Source organism: Mobula birostris, chromosome 3 (assembly GCF_030028105.1).
Source record: "Mobula birostris isolate sMobBir1 chromosome 3, sMobBir1.hap1, whole genome shotgun sequence".
Taxonomy (NCBI): domain Eukaryota; kingdom Metazoa; phylum Chordata; class Chondrichthyes; order Myliobatiformes; family Myliobatidae; genus Mobula; species Mobula birostris.
The window spans coordinates 72,378,454-72,401,643 of record NC_092372.1 but is presented as its reverse complement, the minus strand read 5'-3'; the positions used below and the strand labels follow the sequence as shown (position 1 = coordinate 72,401,643).

The window sequence follows — 23,190 nt, the reverse complement described above, 5'->3', positions numbered from 1 at the left end:
TAGCACCAAATGCACATTTGCTTTGTGAAATTAATGAAGCATTCTGTCTAAGGTTGGATAGACTAACTTGTTTAGAAGCAGAAGAAACAACAGTCAAAGTTCAAAGTAAATTTATAATCAAAGTACATATATATCACCATATACAACCCTGAGATTCAATTTCTTGTAGGCATACTCACAAACCAGTAGAATAACAGCCATAACAGTTCTAATGAAAAACCACCCAATTTGGGTGTTCAACCAGACTGCAGAAGACAACAAACTGTGCAAATACAAAAAGAAGAAATAGTAATAATAATATATAAATAAGCAATAAATATAAAGAACATGAGATAGAGTGTCCTTGAAAGTGAGTCCACTGGTTGTAGGAATATTTCAATGATGGTGCATGTGAAGTTGAGTGAAGTTATCCCCTTTGGTTCAAGAACCAGATGGTTGAGGGGTAGTAACTGTTCCTGAACTTTACCCAGGATCCTTCTAAATTCCAAACACAACTTCAACAGGAGATCAGCAGCTGGCCGAAAAAAGGAAAACAACATGAACAGCACCTTTTACTGACCTGCCATTGTAACCAGAGATCCAGAGAAGCCTCAAAGAAAATTACACCCCCGGGCCCAGATAAGGAGCAAAGCAAAAAAATTCAAACAAATTTAAGATTTGAATTTTAGTTTAGAAATCATCCTATTTTTGGAAAATACTTAATTCATCATGTTCACACAAAATTGTATGTCTGGACCTGTCAGGATAAGGGAGGCAAGCCAAAGGCAGATGCTCTGAACAGCAAATGAGCAATACAGGGAGTAAATATTCAGGAGCAAGTAATATTCTGGACGAGTTGGTGCAGCAATCGGAAGACAGAAAACACAAGTATTATTTTTTCCATCTTCTGGACAGTTAATCATATCACTGTTGTAAATTTAGTGCATCATTGCTTCTACCCACTTATCTATTTAATGTTTAATGCTTTCCAGCTAATAGTCTAAGTCAGGCTCTATTGAAATGCTCATTTTATCATTTTCCAAAGTCAAGGACGATGACAAGAGCACAAAATATAATCAGCAGTCCTCAGAAACTAACAAAGAGACTCTGTTCGATCACTGCTCTCAACAAATTACCTGGGTTTTGGCCAAGTAGTTGCACTGCTTTTATTACAGGAAGAGGCAGCCCTCCCTCAGCCTAATCTGGAGATGGATATCCAAAAGAAAAACACAAAACATTATATTTAAATGGGAAGACTCCTAATCATGCCTCCCTACCTAACAAATGCAGCATTTCAAAAGTAAATTAATTGAAATAAAATCACTTTAAGAAAATACTAAAAGTATAATCAGGTACTATATAAACAAAAGATCATTAGTCCAGTCTGCACCATGGCTGTTGATCAACTGAACTTGGCTAATGCACTTGGGAAGTTAAAAGATATTACGTTGGTTAAATTATTCTGTGTTAGCTGAGGCACCTCATGGTTGTCCTCACAAACAATTCCAGCCGGTTGGATGCAGTCAGAAGATCTCGTTGACCAGATCCATGCTATGTAATCCAGAAGTTACAGCTTCAAAGTAAAGTTGGCAATTCAGTGCTAGACTGTGACAATAAACTCAAGATAGAGACTGATAGATTTTTGGAGATTAAAGAGAACAAATAGTTCTGAGTAAATGTAGGAATGTTGGATTGTAGTAAAATAATCATATCGAATGGCTGAGCAGGCACCAAATGGCCCCCTGCTGCTTCTGTTTCACAGGCTCTTTATGTAAAACTGAGAGATATATACCTGATGGCATGAACATTGACTTCTCTAACCACCGTTAATGCCCCTCCTCCCCTTTGTACCCCATCCCTTATTTGTTTATTTGTTTCTTTTTTTTCTTTCTTTCTTTTTCTCCCTCTGTCCCTCTCACTACAGATTCTTGCCTGCTCTCCATCCTCTGGGCTCCCCTCCCCCTTTCTTTCTCCCTACGCCTCCCATCCCATGATCCTCTCCCTTCTCCAGCCTTGTATCCCTTTTGCCAATCAACTTTCCAGCTCTTAGCTCCATCCCTCCCCTTCCAGTCTTCTCCTATCATTTCGGATCTCCCCCTCCCACTTTCAAATCTCTGACTATCTCTTCTTTCAGTTAGTCCTGGAGAAGGGTCTCGGCCCGAAACGTCGATTGTACCTCTTCCTATGGATGCTACCTGGCCTGCTGCATTCAGCAGCATTTTTTTTTGTGTGTGCTGCTTGAATTTCCAGCATCTGCAGATTTCCTCGTGTTTGAGATATTTTACTAGGCCAGAGCAGGACCTGACTGTATAACAGCCTTGGCAATGTCTGCCAATGACAAGGAGTCTGATACATGAATATGCAACTCCCAGAAATGACAGTATTCACTTTGTTGAGGAAAATAAGATCACTGAGAAATACATAAATGGAAATAAACGTGTGTAATGAGCTGAGAATTATACATGATAGAGAAAGACTAATTCTGATCACTGGGTTGTGCTGCATCTAAATAGACTAAAGCTGAGCAAGCAGAACAGAAATCCAAATCCCTAGAAGATTCAGCCTGGAAAACACCTCATTCCAACTCCAATGAGGGAGTTAGATATGGCCCTTGTGGCTAAAGGGATCAGGGGGTATGGAGGGAAGGTTGGTACAGGGTTCTGAGTTGGATGATCAGCCATGATCATACTGAATGGCGGTGCAGGCTCGAAGGGCCGAATGGCCTACTCCTGCACCTATTTTCTATGTTTCTATGTAACCCAAGAAGACAGAAGAAATTCTGCATCATCAGAGTAAGCACATCAAGTTAAATTACAAGTAAGTGTGTTGTGACAGCACTCAACAGCCAAACTATCTCATGCCTATACGCCTCCTCATCACCAGCTGAGATGTTATCAACCGTGGTGTCATCTGCAAACTTTTAAGTGGTGTTTTACTTGTGCTTCCCCACACAGTCGTGAGTGCAGAGAGAGTAGAGCAGCAAGCTAAGCAAGCACACGAGGTGAGTTTGTGTTGGTTGTGAGGAAGTCAAGAATTAAGTTGCAAAGGGAGATACAGAAGCCCAGGTTTTGAAGCTTTATATTGTTTTTTTAAAACCGTATTTACAGATGGTCCTCACTGTAAAACTAGTAGAACTTTCCTCAGTTACAGTATTTATTTCATTTGATGTTTTAAGGAAGTTGGTGAAAAAACATACAAATAAAAACTTGAACAACAACTCTTCAAAATAAAAGAGCACACCTTTGTCACTCTCCCAAAAGGAGAGGGCACCTCCAGAAATACAGAGTCATAGAATACTACAGCACAGCAGGATCTGCAGACCATCAAGTCCATGCCTAACTATTAATCTGCCTACTCCCATCAACTTGCACACAGAATATAGCCCTCCATAACCCTTCCATATTCAAATTTATCTTAAATGTTGAAATTGAATCTACCGCTTTGGATGGCAGCTTGTTCCACGCTCCTACCACACTCTGAATGACAAACTTTCCTCTCATGGATTCCTTAAATAGTTCACCTTTCATCCTTAACCGATGACCTCTAGTTCTAGTCTCACACAACCTCAGTGGAAAAAGCCTGCCTGCATTTATTCAATCTATACCCCTCATAATTTTGTATACCTCTGTCAAATCTCCCCTCATTCTCCTACTTAATGGGGAATGAAGTTCTGACCTGTTCAACCTTTCCCTCTAACACAGATCCTCAAATCCTGGCAACATCCTTGTCAATTTTTTTTCTGCACTTTCAATCTTATTGATACAGTTCCTGTGGGTAGGTGACCATAACTGCACACAATAGCCCAAATTAGGTCACACCACATCTTATACAACTTCAACATAACATCTGAACTCCAGTACTCAGTACTTGTAATTTATGCAGGCCAATGTGCCAAACACTCTCTTTACAAGTCACTCTACGTGTGACAACACTTTCAAAGAATTATGAATCTATATTTGCAGATTGTCTGTCCTACCACAGGCCTCAGTGTCTGACCACTCTCTGTGCAAGTTTCACCCTGGTTGGTCCTCCCAAAGTGCAACACCTCAGACTTGTTGGCATTAAATTCCATCTGCCATTTTTTCAGCCATTTTTCCAGTTGGTCCAGATCCTGCCACAAACTTTGATAGCCTTCCTCGCTGTTTACTCCACCCTCCAATCTTGGTGTCACTTGCAGATTTGCTGATCCAGTTTACTACAATATCATCCAGATTATTGATATAGATGACAAACAACAATGGACCCAGCACTGGTTCCTGCAGTACACCACATGTCATCGGCTTCTATTCAGAGATGCAACCATTTACCACTGCTCTCTGCCTTCTCTCAGAGAGCCTTCCTAACCATCCTTCCATGTGGGGCCTCATCAAGTGCCTCGCTGAAGTCTATTTAGACAACATCCACAGCCTCGCTTTCATCAACCCTCCTGGTAACTTTCTCAGAAAACAATAAGATTTATCGGCCATAATCTACCACACATAAAACCAGGATGACTTTCCCTAATCAGTCCCTGTCTGTACTTATACATACGATGGGGTGATTGATAAGTTCGTGGCCTAAGGTAGAAGGAGACAATTTTAGAAAACCTAGCACATTTATTTTTCCTACATTTACACACTTAGTCCAGTGGTCATGGAGCATACGGATCCCTTCTTTGTAGAAGTGGGCATCTTGGACCTTCAGCAAGCAGTCCACAGCAGGGGTGATTGATAAGTTTGTGGCCTAAGGTAGAAGGAGACAGGTTATTAACTTCAAATTTTCTGCATTTTCACTCAAAGACTTGAACTGCACATGCATGTAATGAAAGCTGTATAACTCATATTCTTCTACCTTGGGCCACAAACTTATCAATCATCCCTGCTGTGGATCACCTGGAGGTCCAAGACATTCTCGTTAGATACACGTGCAATTCAACTCTTTGAGTGAAAATGCAGAAAGTTTGAAGTTAATAACTCATCTCCTTCTACCTTAGGCCACGAACTTATGAATCACCCCTGCTGTGGACCACTTCTATAAAGAAGGGATCTGTATGCTCCACGACCGCTGGACTAAGTATGTACATGTAGGAGGGGACTATGTTGAAAAATAAATGTGCTATGTTTTCTATAATTGACTCCTTCTACCTTAGGCCACGAACTTATCAATCACCCCTCGTATATCTGGTCAATTAGAATATCTTCCAACAACCACTACTGATGGCTCACCAGCCTATAGTTTCGTAGCTTATTTTTAGAGTCTTTTTAAACAACAGAACAATAGCTATCCTCTAATCTTCCAGCACCTCACCTATGGCTAAGGATATTTTAAATATCTCTGCAGCGGCCCCTGCAATTTCTGCTCTAGCCTCCCGCCAGATGTTGGGTATTTATCCATCCTCATTTACCTCAAGACAATAAATCCTCCTCTGTTAATGCATACAGTCCATGAACTCACTGCTGTTTTGCCTCACTTCTATTAACTGTGTCCATCTTCCAAATGCAAGAAATCTATTTAAGCCATCCCTGCACCTCTTTCAGCTCCAAGCATACATCCAGAAGATTATTTTCATCTTCTAGAGGACCTATTTTGTCCCTTGCTATTCTTTTGTGCTTAATATATCTGTCGAAGCCCTTGGGATTCTCCTTTACTTTGTCTGTTACAGCAACCTCATGCTTTCTTTTAGCTCTCCTGATTTCCTTCTTTGATGTTTTCTTGTACTTCTTACACACAAGTATCTCATTTGTTCTTTCCTGTCTATACCCACTATGTAGCTCCTTCTTCTTAACCAGGGCCTTACTACCAAGATTCCCTACACCTGTTATCCCTGCCTTTTATTCTGACAGCAACATACAAACTCTGTACTCTGAAAATTTCACATCTGAAGACCTCCCAGTTATCAGCACATATTTGCCTGAAAACAACCTGTCCCAATCCAAATTTAGACCTTAAGATACAGGAGCAGAATTAGGCAATTTGGCCCATCAAGTCTACTCTGCCCCAAGCTCCTGTATCCATTCATGCCCTGACCAATCAAGAATCTATCAACCTCTGCTTTAAGTATACATAAAGACTTGGCTTCCACAGCTGCCTATGGCAACGAATTTCACAGATTCACTACTCTTTGGCTAAAAACCATCCTCCTCATCTCCATTCTAAAGGGACACCCCTCTATCCTGAGGCTGTGTCCTCTGGTCTTAGACACACCCATCATAGGAAGCATCCTCTCCACATCCACTCTATCAAGGCCAGAGTGGATAGCTTTTAATGTGGTCACCCTTCATTCTTAAGAATTCCAGCACATACAAGCGCAGAGCCATCAAGCATTCTTCACATCTCAAGCCATTTAATCCTAGAACAATTTTGACGAACCTCCTTTGAACCCTCCAGTTTCAACACATTCTTTCTAAGACAAGTGGCTCAGAACTGCTCACAATACTCCAAGTGATGCCTCTCCAGTGCTTTATAAAGTCTCAACATTACATCCTTGCTTTTATATTCTGGTCCTCTTGAAATGAATGTTAACATTACATTTGCCTTCCTTACCACAGAGTCAACCTGCAAATTAACCTTTAGGGAATCCTGCACAAGGACTCCCAAATCCCTTTGCGCCTCAGATTTTTTGTATTTTCTCTCCATTTAGAAAATAGTCCACCCTTTCATTTCTTCTATAAAAGTGCATGACCATACACTTCCGGACACTGTATTCCATCTGCCACTTCTTTGCCCATTCTCCTAATCTGCTCAAGACCTTCTGTGGCCTCTCTATCTCCTCAAAACTACATGCCCCTCCACTTATCTTCATATCATTTGCAAACTTGGCAAAAGTGCCATCAATTCCATCATCCAAATCATTGACATACAACATAAAAAGAATCGGTCCCAACGTAGATCCCTGTGGAAGACCAGTAGTCGCCAGCAGCCAACCAGAGAAGGTTCCCTTTATTCCCACTCTTTGCCTCCTGCCAATCAGCCACTGCTTTATCCATACTAGAATCTTTCCTGTAATACCATGGTATCACAGCTTGTTAAACAGCTTCATGTATGGTACCTTGACCAAGGCCTTCTGAAAATCCTAGTACACAATATCAACCAATTCCCCCTTGTCTATCCTGCTTGTTATTTCTTCATAAAAATTCCAACAGATTTGTAAGGCAAGGTTTTCCTTGAAATCACACTGACTATGGACAATTTCATCATGTGTCTCGAAGTATCCCAAAACCACATCCTTAACAATGGACTCCAACATCTTGCCAACCACTGTTAATTAAACCGGTCTATAATTTCCTTTCTTCTGTCTCTCTCGCTTCTTGAAGGGTAGAGTGATATTTGCAATTTTCCAGTCTTCCAGAAACATTCCAGAATCTAGTGATTCTTTGAAGATCATTACTAATGCCTCCACGATCTCTTCAGCTACCTCTTTCAGAACCCTGGGGTGTACACCATCTGGTCCAGGTGACTTATCTACCTTCACACCTTCCGGTTTCCCAAGAACCTTCGCCCTAGTAATGGTAACTTCACACATTTCTTGACCCCTTGACACCTGGAACTTCCACCATGCTGGAAGTGTCTTCCACAGTGAACATTAATGCAAAATACTTATTCAGTTCATCTGCCATTTCCTTGCCGCCATTACTACTTCTGCAGTATCCTTTTCCAGTGGTCTAATATACACTCTCACCTCTCTTCTATACTTTACACATCTGAAGAATCAATTGGTATTTTCTTTAATATTATTGGCCAGCTTACTTTCATATTTTGTCTTTACCTTCTTAATGGCTTTTTTAGATGCCTTCTGTTGGTATTTAAAAGCTTCCCAACCCTCTAAGATCCTAGCCAGATCCTTTTCTGATAGCATCACAATTGTTTTTTCTTTAATTTAGAACCTCAACCCACGGACCAGACCTACACTTCTCCATAATTATATTGAAACTAATGGCATTATGATCAGTAGATGCAAAGTGTCCCCCTACACAAACTTCTGTCACCTATCCTGTCTCATTCCCTAATATGAGATCTAGTATCGTACTCCGCCTAGTTGGGACCTCTACTTGTTAAAGAAATGTGCCTGAACACATTTGATAAACTCTATCCCATCCAGCTCTATTACAGTTTGGGAGTCTCAATCAACATATGGAAAATTAAAATCACCTACCATCACAACCTTATATTTCTTGCAACAGTCTGCGATCTCTCTACAAATTGGCTCTTCTAAATCCCACTGATTATTGGGTGGTCTGTAATATAAACCCGTTAATAGTCATCCCTTTCTTATTTCTCATTTCCACTCAAATAGCCTCAGTAGACAAGCTCTCCAGTCTGTCCTGTGTGAACACTGACATGACATTTTCTCTGACTAATAATGCCACCACTCCCCTTTCAATCCCTCCTGCTCTATCATGTCTAAAACAATGGAACCCCAGAACATTGCCAGTCATGCAATCATACCTCACTAATGGCTACAAAGTCATAATCCCACATGCTGATCCATGATCTAACATCTTCCGCCTTTCCTACACTGCTCCCTGCATTGGAATATACTCAACTCAGAATATTAGTCTGACCATGCTTAACTGTTTGATTCCTGACTTTGTATGTCCTGTACACTTATCAGCATCTTTCCCCACAACCTCTCCACTACCTGCTCTGGCAGTTTGGTTTCCATCCTCTGCAACTCTAGTTTAAACCACCACCCATGCAGCATTTGCAAACAGTTCCCCTCCAATTCAGGTGCAAAACATCCCACCTTCTCTGGAACAAAGTCCAATAATCCAAAAGATCTGAAGCCCTTTCTCCCGCATCACCTCCTTAGTCACATGTTTATTGTATTATCTTCCTATTTCTGGCCTCATTAGCATGTGACATGAATCGTAATCCTGAGATTACAAGCCTGGAGGTCCTGTCCTTTAATTTAGCACCTAATTCCCTGAACTCACTTTGCAGGACCTTGTCAACCTTCCTACTCACATCATTGGCACCGACATGGACCTCAACCTTTGGCTGCTCGATCCAAGATGTCCCTTACCCTGGTGTTAGGGAGACAACATGCCATCTGGGAATCTTGATTTTGTCCACAGATTCTCTTGTGTGCTACCTTAACCACTGAATCCCCCATCACTACAGCTCACCTCTTCTCTCCGCTTCCCTTCTGAGCCATAGAGACCTGACTGCTGCGGCTTTTCTCTGCTAGGTTATCCCCACCCCTAACAGTATCCAAAGCAGTATCCTGTTACTGAGGGGAATGACCACAGAGGTACTCTGCACTGGCTGCCTATCCCCTTTCCCCTTCCTGAAGGCCACCCAGTTACCCATGCCCTGCACCTTGCATGTAATTACCTCCCTGTATGCCCTATTGATCAACTGCTCAGCCTCCCAAAATGATCTGGAGTTCATCCAGTTCCTATTCCTTAACACAGTCTGCAAGAAGCCGCAGCTCAATGCACTTCTTGCAGGTGTAGTCATCAGGGATTCTGAAGGTCTCCCTTCCTTCGCACATCCCACAAACATTTGTTAAAAAGATAAAGTTGAGTTTGCATGGTGACTCAATACCAACAGGGAGTTAAAATAGTTCATTTTAATTATCTTATTACCTAATCTAACACAATATGGGAACAATTTAGAATAATATATTACTGTGTTTAAAATTAATTCTATGCAATATGGGTCAAGCATGGGGAAATTGGACTAGCTTACATGGGCAAGTTCATCTGAAAGGCCTTCTTCCCTGCTGCATTATTCTGTCACTCTATGTCCTGTGTCTCTAGAATATTTATCAAAACTAACAATAGTGGGCAACACTGGCTCAGTGCTGCTTCACTGCTCCAGGGACTCAAATTCAATCCATCTGGAGCTTGCACATTCACCAGTTCTCTCTCAGATCAAACACATGCAGTTAGGTTAACATCCCCAATGCAGCAGGAAAATTTGGGGAATTGATGAGCATGTAAGAGAAAATAGGTTACACTAAAATCAGGGGAAAATTGTGACTGGATGGGATTTGTTCACCTGGCATTAGCATTGACACGATGGGCAAAATGCCTGCTTTTCTACTTTTATAAGTGAGGATTGGCTGTGCGAACTGCAGTTGCCCCTTCGTTGTTGTAACTCAGGTTTCTCATGAAATAACACTCCTCTTTTAGATCAAAGTTGGGGGTTTGTCGAACACATTCGTACAAACTTTCTAATGGGACTGATCCTTACTATGTGTCCCACTTTCAGCATTTAGCTTTTGATTCACTCAGAAGCAGTGGGATGTGAGGTGAAAGATACACATGAGCACTGCTTCTTGAGTAATTGAAAAGTAGACAACAGCACACTCATCCACATTAAATTGGGTAAGAGCGTCCTGTACTATAATGACACCTCAGGATACATTGCCATTTCCCAGAACAGCCTTCTTTTTGTCCAGATACAGAAAGAAAAAATACATGGCTCATATTTACCAAATTTTGTCAGCAAATCACCTTGTACAGTCAGATATCAAGTACAGGTCGACCTTCTCTAATCCGACTACCTGTAATCCGGTTCCTTCAATAATCCAGTACTGATTATGCTTAATGTGATCCTTCTGTAATTCGGCATTTTCACTAATCCGGCACTCCTCAGGTCCCAATGGTGCCGGATTAGTGAAGGTCGACCTGTACTAACTTGGAAAAAAAATGAAAACTAACCAATATGTTTAGAATTCTATAATTCTATTGTACTTTGAGCAGGATTTAAGTAAGAAGTAAGAGATATATTAATCTTCCTGAAGTAGTAAGTGAAGAAACTGAAGTGTTGTTAGTAACACAATCCTGGTGAGGCACTAACACAGACCCAGTGCTTTGGTCTGCATGATTATTGATTCTTTTGATACTTGCTTAAGTGCTTACTGATACCTTAAATATAACAGTTTCTTTAACATTGCTTAATCTCTGTTCCAGTGTATCACAGTAACAAATACAGTGTATTGACAATTCTGAGTACCATTCACTCAAAGAAGTTGACTATGTCAGTAGCACAATAAATATCCAGTAGTTCCTGCTTTCAGTTGACTTGATCCTGCAAAGTATTAACTGTCAGCTACAATTTACATTTCAGACTTATTACATACATAATGTTATGGGCTCAAGTAAAACAATATCTCACCAAGAGCCAGTGTACAGCATTAAGTGCTAGAACATAATACTGCTCAAAGTACAAGTATCAGTATTCTTTTGCAAATCTGCTCTGATTATACACACTGTAACCTTGTATAAGCAAATTACAATAAAATATGTAAAACACTAAAAAGCAGTGTGTCTCTTTCACCAGTTTGTTCCACCGCCTCAATCCCAGATCCTTCTTGTCAGCCTCCTGCACGATAAATGTGCAAATTGCTTTTTAATGTCAGGTACTGATAGTCTACTTGTACAGTCAGATATCAAGTACTAACCTCACCCAACATTAGCACATACACACTCCCAACAGAGATCACCAGACATTAACTATAAGAGGGCACAACTGCATTACAGATCATCTGTAGATTCCCTTCTCTGATATTTTCCCTTAACATTCCTCCACTCACCTTAAAATGATGCCCTCTGGTATTGGTCATTGTTGCCCTGAGAATAAGGAGCAGGTTGTCCACTCTATCTATACTTCTCATGATCTTGTACACCTCTACCAAATTACCACACATCCCCCTTCAGTCGCTCTCCTTTCCTCATAAGGCTTGTTCTCTTATCCAGGCAGCACCATGGTAAATCTCCTCTGCATCCTCTCTAAAACCTCCACATCCTTCCTATAATGCTGTAAGCAGAACTGAATACAATACCCCAAGTATGGTTGAACCAGAGTTTTACAGAGCTTCAACATTACCTCACTGTGCTGGAACTTAATCCCCAGACTAAAGAAGGCACTATACATTTTCTTAACCACTCGTTCAACTTGTGCAGCAACTTTGAGGGATCTACGGACTTGGACCTCAAGACTTTTCTGTACCTCCCACGCTGCTAAGAATCTTGTTATTACCCTTATGCTTTGATCTCCCAAAATGTACCATGGCATACTTTTCCAGATTGAATTCCATTTGCCACTTCTCTGCCCACCTCTGTATCCTGTCTATATCCAGCTGAAACCTATGACAACCTTCTACACTATCCACAACACTTCCACCCTTCATGTCATCTGCTAGGTACTAATCCACCCCTCCCATTCCCTCGTCCAAGTCATTTTTAAAAATTACAAAGGTCAGGGGTCCCAGAGCAGATCCCTGTGGAACACCAATCCCCAGGATGAATACTTCCAATCCACTACTATCCTGTACTTTGTGTGCATACATCAATTCTGAATCCATGGAGCCAGGTTTCCATGGGTTCTATGCCTTCCTGGATGAGCCAACATGGGGAACCTGGTCAAGTGGCTTAGTAAAATCCACTTCCACTATATCCACAGTTCCACCTCCATCAACTTGTTTTGTCAGAGGTATTTTTTATGTACACAGAATGTGGTGGGTGTCTGGTATGCACTGCTGTGGTTGGTGATCATGGATGATTAAATAGGGATACTTAGGCAAATGGAAGTAAGAAAAATGGGGGATCGTGGCATGTGTAGCAATGAGAGATGAGATTGATTGTGGAGTAGGTTTATATTGATCGGCATAACATCAAGGATTTAAGGGCCCATGCTGTGCTGTGCTGGTCTATGTTCTCTTCCTGGTTACAATCAGTTAACTCAGCACAATGGCACAATAGAACACACCTTTTTAAATTATTATCAAGGACTGGATGAAATCCATCTACAGATACTCTTTTATTTGCAAACAATTAAAATTGACCATCAACACTTGGGGTGGATAGGGTATGTATCTTTAACTGATGATGCCTAGAAAGGGTAACGAGTAGGGAAGTCTTTTCAGATTAATCTACTCAGAGAATGTAGGGAGGGAAGCTTACTTTAGAGAACAGAAGAGTTTGGTTAAGGAAAAAATGATTCTAAATGCATTTTCAAGCAAAGCAACATCTTTGATATTGTTCTGCATGGAAAATGTTATAAATAAAATAATACTTTTAGATTGTTTTTATATAAATGGATGTATAAATTTGTTGCTCAATTGTCTCCAGTCTAGGAGGATGTTATAGTGAGGTCAATTGAGGTCTTCATTTGGTTAAATTCTACAGGTAAAATCTGAAGTTGGAAATTTGCAATTGATACCAAACTAATGAAGATGGAAGACCATAATGCTAAAGAAAAAAACTGTCATGAGAGATTAAACACACTGGATAGAGTAAACTTAATGTAGCTTGTATAGGGACAGAACATTTAAAAGCCCATTACTTAAATAAATAAATAAGAAACAGCAGGTAAAATGAAATAATCCTGAAAGAACTAGTCAAGATAGAATTCAACCCATTGCAAAAAGCTCACTAGCACTGAGTAGAATAAATCTTAAGGTGAAAGGTCAATATTGAAGAAAAATAATTTTACTCTAGGATCATTGTTCAAACATAATCAAAGATGTATTGTATATAGTTTACATTGTTACATTATATTACAGCTTTGGAGTGGATGCAGAGAACAACCAAAATTACGGTGCAGTTGGCGAGTTGAACTACGAGGCATGATTACGCAAACTCAGTGTATTTGCTGGAAAGCTTGGGATGTGATAGTTCCAATGGTTAGGATTTTAAATGGATTAGATGATATAGATCAAGACAAATTGTTTCACCTTGTCCAAAACAATTGAAGAGGACATAGCTTGCCCTTGAAAGAAATTACATTCAAAAATACATTCAAAATTAATCATCCTGCAATATTATTTCCAGAGAGCGAACGGTAAGTCTACAAAATGAGCTCCCTAAGCAGATATCATAGATTCATTTGCCTGCAAATTAGATAGGCTCCTTTCATAAGGTATCAGAAAGACAAAGCACATGTGAAATATCAGAACAAAACACCTGGCCATCACAGCCTGCCCTGGGAGGAACAGTGACCTTATAGCTACGACTGAGAATCTGACTCACCTCCGTAGCATCAATGCTGAGGTGCAAATTTTATTTCTGTTATGGTTTAATAATGACCACACATTCCCTTCCCCGCATAATAGCGTAGCTGAAAGATCATCTACCATGCTTGCTTTACACTCTATTATTGCTGATTATTGAACTGCCAGCCAGAGGAATGAATGATATTATTTGAAAGACATTTTCCACATGGCTCTTAAAGTCATATATCTACACCTACTGATAGATAGTCAAGATAAAACGAGGACTCACATTCAACAAAATTAAGTGTGTCAACATTATGTGATGGGCACCCAGATGAACTGTCAATCCTACCTCAACAGTGAATGGGTATTCACTATCCAGGGGCAGGAGGGTTTTTGTTGGACACAGATTTTTTTTTTTAAAACACAGCAGAAGAAACTGTTCAAGGTTTAAGAGGTTCATTATTAATTTTTAACCCGTACTATTTACCCATCATCTTGGGAAACAAAGCACGTGATAGACAATGTTTCAGCTTCCTCGTTGTAGTATGCCACTACAACGCAACTTCACACTACTGCCCTCATGAATTTGGACACGAGTGCTCAGGAGGGACTTGCTGAATGTCATTGCACTCAAGGTGTTACTTGCGGCACCAAGTCAGGAGTGGCAAGGACTCAGTGGAGCACTAACCTGTCGTCCTCTCAGGAACCTCCTGCATTTCCTATCCCCAAGAATGATGTCCAAATGTCAAAATAACACATTCCAAATTTAGGACGTTATACTCAGAGTCAAAGCTGCTACTGACACCAATCCTCAAATGTGATTTCAATCTGCCAAGTGAAATTCATGGGTGGACACTTAGGATGTTGTGGAAAAAACTATGTTATTTTGCTATTTGTAAGTTATTTGTTATGGTTTGATATAAAAACTTGCTTCAGTTTCACAGTGTCTTTACTTTCCATTTGAGCCAGGTGAAGAACATCATGATGGTCAATGCCAAAGGGAATGCACTGTGGCAAAGGGGAGTTGGATTTGTCTTCATTGGTATTCAGCTGGTTTGTTGCACATGATCAACCCAGTTAGACGATGCGCGCCTCCTCTACAGATCCGTGTAATACAGCTGGGGTTAAGGTCTGGCCCATCACAGGAGCAAAAGTTGATACCAATCTAAAAACCACAATGAATCTCGAGAAATCAGCAAACCACAATGAATCTCGAAACCCACCCTGGAGATTAGTGCAGAGCTCATCCAGAACAATCTAGTCCGCTTCAAAAACTATAATAAGTTGTGTTATCACATTTCATGGTTTTTCAGCTAACTTATAAATAGGTCTCCCTCTGAGATCAAACACCTTGACTTGTTTTGTAGATACTGTACACACCTGTATATCAAAGGGCAAATAAGTGCAACAATTCTCTGTTGTAGTACATTTCCAAGTTGATATACAGCATGGTGAAAGTGACAATATTAATGCAAATAATAACATGCATCACGAAGAAATCTAAAATTTTGATAATCCCCATGTTTATACATACTTTGCTCCGCTGCTCTTTCATAATGGAGAATGAGGTGGTTCAGATGTTTGGATCATTGGGCTCTCTTTCAAGGAAGGCGGGAGCCACACAAAATGGATGTTTTGCACCTGAACTGCAAGTGTACTAGTATCCTAGGGGAAGGTCTGCTAGTGGTACACCATGTTCTGAGCTGCTTATATTTCAAAGTATGGAGTATTTCAGGGAAGAAAGATGAGATTAGGGTACAGATCAGCACATGGAATTATGACATTGCAACCAATTGGTTGCAGGAGGGGCAGGACTGGTAGCTCAATGTTCCAAGGTTCTGTCGTTTTAGACATGATAGAGCGGGAGAGATGAAAGAGGGAAGGATGGCATTACTAGTCAGCAAAATGTCACAGCAGCACTTAATCAGCACGGACTGGAAAACTAGTCTAGTGAGGTTTTACGGGAAGAACTGGGGAATAAGAAAGGTATGACATATTAATGGGATTATATTATCGACAACCCAACGGAGGAGCAAATTTAGACACAGATCACAGACTGTTGCAAAAAACACAAGATTGTGATAGAAGGTGATTTTAACTTTCCACATTTTGACTGAGACTCTCATACTGTACAAGGACTAGGTGGGAAAGGGTTTGTTAAATGTGTTCAAGAAAGTTTCCTTACTCAGTACATAGAGATCCCAACTAGACAGAGTGTGATACTAGATCTCCTATCAGGGAATGAGACAGGGCAGGTGTCAGAAGTTTGTGTAGGGTAACACTTCAGATCTAGCGATCATGAAGCCACTAGTTTCAAGGTAGTTATGGAAAAGGATACATCTGATCCTTGGATTGAGATTCTAAATGGAGAAAGGCCAATGTTGATGATGAAAGGATCTGGCAAGTGTGAATTGGTACAGATTGTTTTCAGGCAAATGTGTACTTGGTAAGCGGGTGATCTTCAAAAATTACATTTTGAGAGTAGAATTTGTATGTTCTTGTTAGAATAAAAGGCAAGGAAAACAGGTTTAAGGAACCTTCATTTTTGAGCGATATTGAGGGCCTGTTTAAGAAAAAGAAGGAGGTGCACAGCAGATGTAACCAGCAGGAACAAAGGAGGTACCTGAGGAGTATAAGAAATATAAGAGAACACTTAAGAAAGAGATCAGGAGGGCTAAAAGACATGAGGTTGCTCTAGCAGACAAAGTGAAGGAGAACCCCAAGAGTTTCTAGATATATAAAGAACAAGTAAATAGCAAAGGACAAAATTGGTCATCTGGAAGACCAGAATGGTAATCCATGTGTGGAACCATAGTCATACTTTATTAATCCCGGGGGAAATTGGTTTTCGTTACAGTTGCTCCATAAATAATAAATAGTAAATTATGAAATAAGTCCAGGACCAGCCCATTGGCTCAGGATGTCTGACCCTCCAAGGGAGGAGTTGTAAAGTTTGATGGCCACAGGCAGGAATGACTTCCTATGACGCTCTGTGCTGCATCTCCGTGGAATGAGTCTCTGGCTGAATGTACTCCTGTGCCCACCCAGTACATTATGTAGTGGACGGGAGACATTGACCAAGATGGCATGCAACTTAGACAGCATCCTCTTTTCAGACACAACCATGAGAGAGTCCAGTTCCATCCCCACAACATCACTGGCCTTACGAATGAGTTTGTTGATTCTGTTGGTGTCTGCCACCCTCAGCCTGCTGCTCCAGCACACAACAGCAAACATGATAGCACTGGCCACCACAGACTCGTAGAACATCCTCAGCATCGTCTGGCAGATGTTAAAAGAGCTCAGTCTCCTCAGGAAATAGGGACGGCTCTGAACCGTCTTGTAGACAGCCTCAGTGTTCTTTGACCAGTAGAGTTTATTGTCAACAGAGATAGGGGAGATCTTAAATAGATTATTTGCATCTATTATCTCAGGAAATAGACACAGAGTCTATAGATGTGAGGCAAAGTAGCAGTGAGTTCATTGTCCCTATACAGATTACAGAGGAGGGTGTGTTTGCTGATTTGAGATAAATTAGGGTGGATAAACCCCCTGGTCCTGACAATGTGTTCCCTTGGACCCTGTGGGCAGTTTGTGCAGAAATCGCAGGGTCCCTAGCAGGGATATTTAAAATATCCTTAGCCATGGCTGAGGTGCGGGAGGATTGGAGGATAGCTAATGTAGTTCTGTTGTTTAAGAAAGGCCAGGATATTATAGGTCAGTGAGCCTGACATCAATGATGGGAAAGTTATTGGAAGATATCATAAGTATTTGAATAGATTGGGTATGATTAAAGATAGTCAACATGGCTTTGTGTGCAGTAGGTTGTTTCTAACCAACCTTATAGCTTTTCAAGGAAGTTACCAGAAAAGACAAATGAAGGCAAGGTGGTGAATGCTGTCTGCATGGGAGGTTGGTCTAGAAGGTTCAGCTGCTTGGCACTCACAGTCAGACAGTGAATTGGATTAGACATTGCCTTGGAGAAAGAAGCCAAAGACTGGTTGTAGATGGTTGCCTCTCTGACTAGAGGCTGAATTACTGGATCAGTCCCAGCACAGGGATCGGTGCTGGGTGTATTGTTGTTTGTCATCTTCATCAACAATCAGTAAATTTCCAGATGGCACCAAGATTGGGGGTATATTGGACAGAATGAGAGACTATCAAAGCTTGTAGCTGGATCCGAACCAGCTGATGAAATTGGCTGAAAAATAGCAGATGAAACTTAATGAAGACAAGTGTGAGGTGGCCACACATTTTAATTCCACGTCCCATTCCCATTCTGACATGTCTATCCACTGCCTCCTCTACTGTAAAGATGAAGCCACACTCAGGTTGGAGGAACAACACCTTATATTCCGTCTGGGTAGCCTCCAACCTGGATGGCATGAACATTGACTTCTCTATCTTCCGTTAATGCCCCACCTCCCCCTCATACCCTATCTGTTATTGCCCATCCTCTGGGCTCCCCCCCACCTTTCTTTCTCCCTAGGCCTCCCGTCCCATGATCCTCTCATATCCCTTTTGCCAATCAACTGTCCAGCTCTTGGCTCCATCCCTCCCTCTCCTGTCTTCTCCTATCATTTCGGATCTCCCTCTCCTCCTCCAACTTTCAAATCTCTTACTAGCTTTTCTTTCAGTTAGTCCTGACGAAGGATCTCGGCCCGAAACGTCAACTGTACCTCTTCCTATAGATGCTGCCTGGTCTGCTGCGTCCACCAGCAGTTTTTATGTGTGTTGTTCGTTATTCATATGCCTGTTGCCGCCTCCCCTGCTAATCGGTTGCAGTTTAATCATATTCATCATCATCACCCCTTCATTCTCTGATAGCTAATAACTCTCTTTCCAGGGGCACCAGCAAGATAAGTGTATCAGGCTTACAGACCCTCTCACTGATGCACAGGAGGGGCTGGGGTTCCCTGGCCCAACCACGGAACAGGCCCAGCTCATTTGTATTCACTCCCCATTCGGGCTGGGATGACCGCCTTCAGATACCCCGTACAATTTCTACTGTTTCTCAGTCTGCCATGCCATCAAAATTGTGGTACCTGATGTCTCTGCTATAACCTGGATCCCTTCCTATCTATTTTCCCCAATATCTTTTCTATTCATTGAGAGCAGTAGAGCACTGAGGAGTGTGGAAGAAAAGAGGGATCTGGGAATACAGATCCATAATTCCCTGAAAGTGGCATCACAGGTAGATAGAGTCATACAGAAAGCTTTTGGCACATTGGCCTTCATAAATCAATATATTGAGTATAGGAGATGGGATGTTATATTGAAATTTTATAATACATTGGTGTGCGAAATTTGGAGTATTTTCAGATTCAGATTTAGTATCACCGGCATGTGACGTGAAATTTGTTAACTTAGCAGCAGCAGTTCAATGCAATACATAATCTAGCAGAGAGAGAAAAAATAGTAATAATAAAAAGAACATAATAAATAAACAAGTCAATTACATATATTGGATAGATGATTTAAAAAAATGTGCAGAAACAGAAATACTGTATATTTAAAAAAGTGAGGTAATGTCCAAGGGTTTAATGTCCATTCAGGAATCGGATGGCAGAGGGGAAGAAGCTGTTCCTGAATCGCTGAGTGTTTGCCTTCAGGCTTCTGTATCTCCTACCTGATGGTAACAGCAAGAAAAGGGCATGCCCTGGGTGCTGGAGGTCTTTAATAATGGTCGCTGCCTTTCTGAGACACCGCTTCCTAAAGATGTCCTGGGTACTTGGTAGGTTAGTGCCCAAGATGGAGCTGACTAGATTTACAACCTTCTGCAGCTTCTTTCGGTCCTGTGCAGTAGCCGCTCCATACTAGACAGTGATGCAGCCTGTCAGAATGATCTCCACGATACAACTATAGAAGTTCTTGAGTGTATTTGTTGATATGCCAAATCGTTTCAAACTCCTAATGAAGCATAACTGCTGTCCTTCCTTCTTTATGGCTACATCAATATGTTGGGATCAGGTTAGATCCTCAGAGGTCTTGTCACCCAGAAACTTGAAACTGCTCACTCTCTCCACTTCTGATCCCTCTATGAGGATTGGTAAGTGTTCCTTTGTCTTACCCTGTTTCTGTGCTGTTGTGTTCTATGACTTTTAAGAGGTTCATTCAGCATTCCTGGGCATTAACAGTATCTGAGACTTCCCTAATGCAACAACAGTGCACAGCAACTATGGACAAGTATTTCTATCTCCAGTCTGGAATGAACTCTAAACCTGCAAGTTCATTGCATCCTTTGCCTTAAAGAACACCAGCAAAGAAATTCATCTACATCTGTCACTCTGATATATTTGTTATAAAATCACAAGTTGTCCATGCATTGACCTTCACTGAGGTGAGTATTAATAGAATTGATTTTTAAAACCTCTATGAATGAAAGTTGTTACTAAGAGATTTCTCTGCACAACCACCCTTCATTCTTCCCAGCATGTTGCACTGTGACAGGAACCACAGCCAAATTGCATGTATATATTGGAGCAGTGGGGCACTGCAGAAGGCTTGAAATCAACAGAAATACTTTTACTTCCCAATATAATACTTCACTGACAGATAATGGCTTGGAAGCATGAAACACTGAAGAAGCCCACACACTGGAAAAAAAAACATCAAATACCCATGCAATTGATTCGAATAATCCTGGCAGAAGGATCTAAATGTGTGATCTACTATGAGGGTTGAGCATTTGCCTTTAGTTTTCTCATCAGGGTCCATTTCACAATTCTGAGTTTAAATCATCATTGTAATGTCAGCTAGACTACAATCTGCCTACTCTGCATACTTCCAGAGAATGAGAACATCATATATGGTTTGCACATCTCCCAATAATCTGGTCAACATAATTCGCATCACAATATTCATGATGTGTATAGAGAGGATGCACACAGAGTACTCCTTGAAACCCAAAGCATTTTACAGCTAAAATGCCAGATTCCTGGCAGTTGTGAAATGGTTCTACTGTTCCATTTGATATCAGGGAATGCTTGTAGTATACAACCTGAAGTTCTTGATTTGTGCAGACATCCACAAAAACAGGAGAAACCCAAGGAATAAATGACAGTAAAGCTCCAGTGCCCCAAAGCCCACTCTCCCCCTCCCACAAACAAGCAGCAGCAAAGCATCAACCTACCCCCCTCCCCCTCTTATTTCAGCAGGAAGCATCAGTGCCCACCACCCACCAAGCAAGCAATAGCAAAGCCCCCAAGGAGAGACCGTGGCCTGCACTTCAATAAAAACTAATTGCTCATGCAACAATTCGACATAGAGGTGTCTCCTTTTCCACAACGAGAGGGGAAATCGCAGCATTGAAGATTCCAAGCGAGAACAGAAAATGCAGAAGTACACATGGTGTAGTATTTCTCTTTTGGAGTAAACATGGAAACTGAACAGAAATTATCCCATTGCACTTGGTTTGGATGCAGTGTCCACCACCAGCTGAAAGCACGTTACTACACTGTTTCTCCCCCACTAGTGGGCATTTGCATACTATTTACCAGGATAGTTTCTCAGCCCCCAGTTACTGAGCCAAATATTGGAAGTATCTTCAAGCAAAGAAAGCAACTGAATAATTGTGATATGTCAACCACACAAATGACTCATTATTTTAGATTGTCATACATTTTAGTACCATATGACTGAGAAAAGAAAGCGAGTATTTCAATTAGGTAACAACTTTTTAAGCTTGAAGCTTGCTGTTAATACTGAACGGAAGAAAGAAACTTCAAAATGCGCATGCATAAAAAATGATGTTCTTACCCTTGTGGTGAAAGTTTATCCAGCCAACCTTCTTTAGTTTTCTTTGTTGCGCCATAGAAACAAGCATAGGGGGATATTGAATCTTCATCTGCATTCACTTCCCCATAGGAAGATTCGCCTGTGCAACCAGAGGATGGCGAATGACTCTCCCGGCAACCGCATGCTGCTTGAACGCTACTATAATGTTCAGGCAATGCCTGGACACATGATCTCTGATAGCAAATACTGTCATCTACTGTGGAATATTCCGCTTCACTCTCTTCCTCCACTGTGCTATGGTCAGATTGTATTACTGGCTGCTCAATATAGTCCACATTCAAATTTGCAGTTCTGTAGTCCCTGAAAATAAATAAAGCGTTATTATTTATCTAATAAATCTTATTTTATTAACACTAATAAACAGCGAAGTTATAGACCAGAATGCTTCTTTAATGCTAGATATAGCTAATTTGTTTCAAGTAACAGCAGCCACTGAAGACTATAAGTAACTTAGTGCAGAATTTGTATTTATTTAAAACAAATCAGCATTTAACGATAGGATATCATGTGTAGAAATGGATTTTTGAAATGTGTCCACTACACAAATGGCTTTAAGTATTTCAAATCATTCCAAATGATGATAAAATTACAAAAAGAGAAACTGCAAGGCAAAAGCAATGCTCGTCACCTAATTAATCTCTCCTTTGTCATTTTCACTAATCAGCTGGGATCAAATATACCTTGTTTCAACTCCAGTTTTGAATGTTTTGAAGCAGCTAATGAAGAAACATCTAAAGATAAATCAGTGTCTACATTGAGGTTTATTTCCCCACAAACCCAACAGTAGCAGTCCTACATGCTTTCCATGCTCATGTTTCTACATGTCAATCTTATTTAGCACCAACTTATTCTCCAAGAGCATTTCCGTTCTAAAGCCCACAAAACATTCCACGTAATACAGTGAAATAGCTTTCTAATTCCAAACCCTCAATCAGAAGACTACACAAAACCAGACCCTCTCAAATGCAGTTATCTACTTCCAAATTCTCAATACACAAAAGCTCACATCACATATTTCTCCCCTTCCAAATTGTTTTCATATTCATTAAGATCATAATACATAATCACTTCATCTTTTCCAACAGATTTATTTATAACATTTAATTGATACATTTTCTTAAGGAAGGATTTTGTTAAAAATCCATGCATATCAACGTATGCACATTTTCAAAAAGCCTACTGTTGTCATAAAGAAATCTGTTTTTATTAAACAGAATATTGCTTTTGGAATTGCGTCCACTCCCTTTACACTTGCATTAAGTAATTTTGTTAATTAAAGACTCTAAAGCTTTCTTTGTCAGAGATGTTAAGTTAATTTGCCCATAATTACTATAAAGCAATTTTAAAACCAGTATTATGTTGTTTTCTACCTGGTTCTAGGACACATTTCCATTCCCAATACAAGCTGATGCTTTTTCCCAGACCTCTGCTAGTTCTTCAAGATTCTTGTTTGCACAGTAAATAAATCAATGTCATTAATACCAAAAAAT

General features: G+C 40.6%; 1 protein-coding gene across 7 annotated transcripts in view; it reads right to left on the bottom strand.

Annotated features, from left to right (window-relative positions):
- Positions 1-23,190, bottom strand: part of arap2 (ArfGAP with RhoGAP domain, ankyrin repeat and PH domain 2) — a 389,695-nt gene that overhangs the window by 248,271 nt on the left and 118,234 nt on the right. For all 7 annotated transcript variants that reach the window (XM_072252909.1, XM_072252908.1, XM_072252910.1 and 4 more), the window contains one exon: positions 21,662-22,000. In XM_072252909.1, coding sequence (XP_072109010.1) covers positions 21,662-22,000 — 339 coding nt within the window. The remainder of the gene's footprint in view (positions 1-21,661; positions 22,001-23,190) is intronic.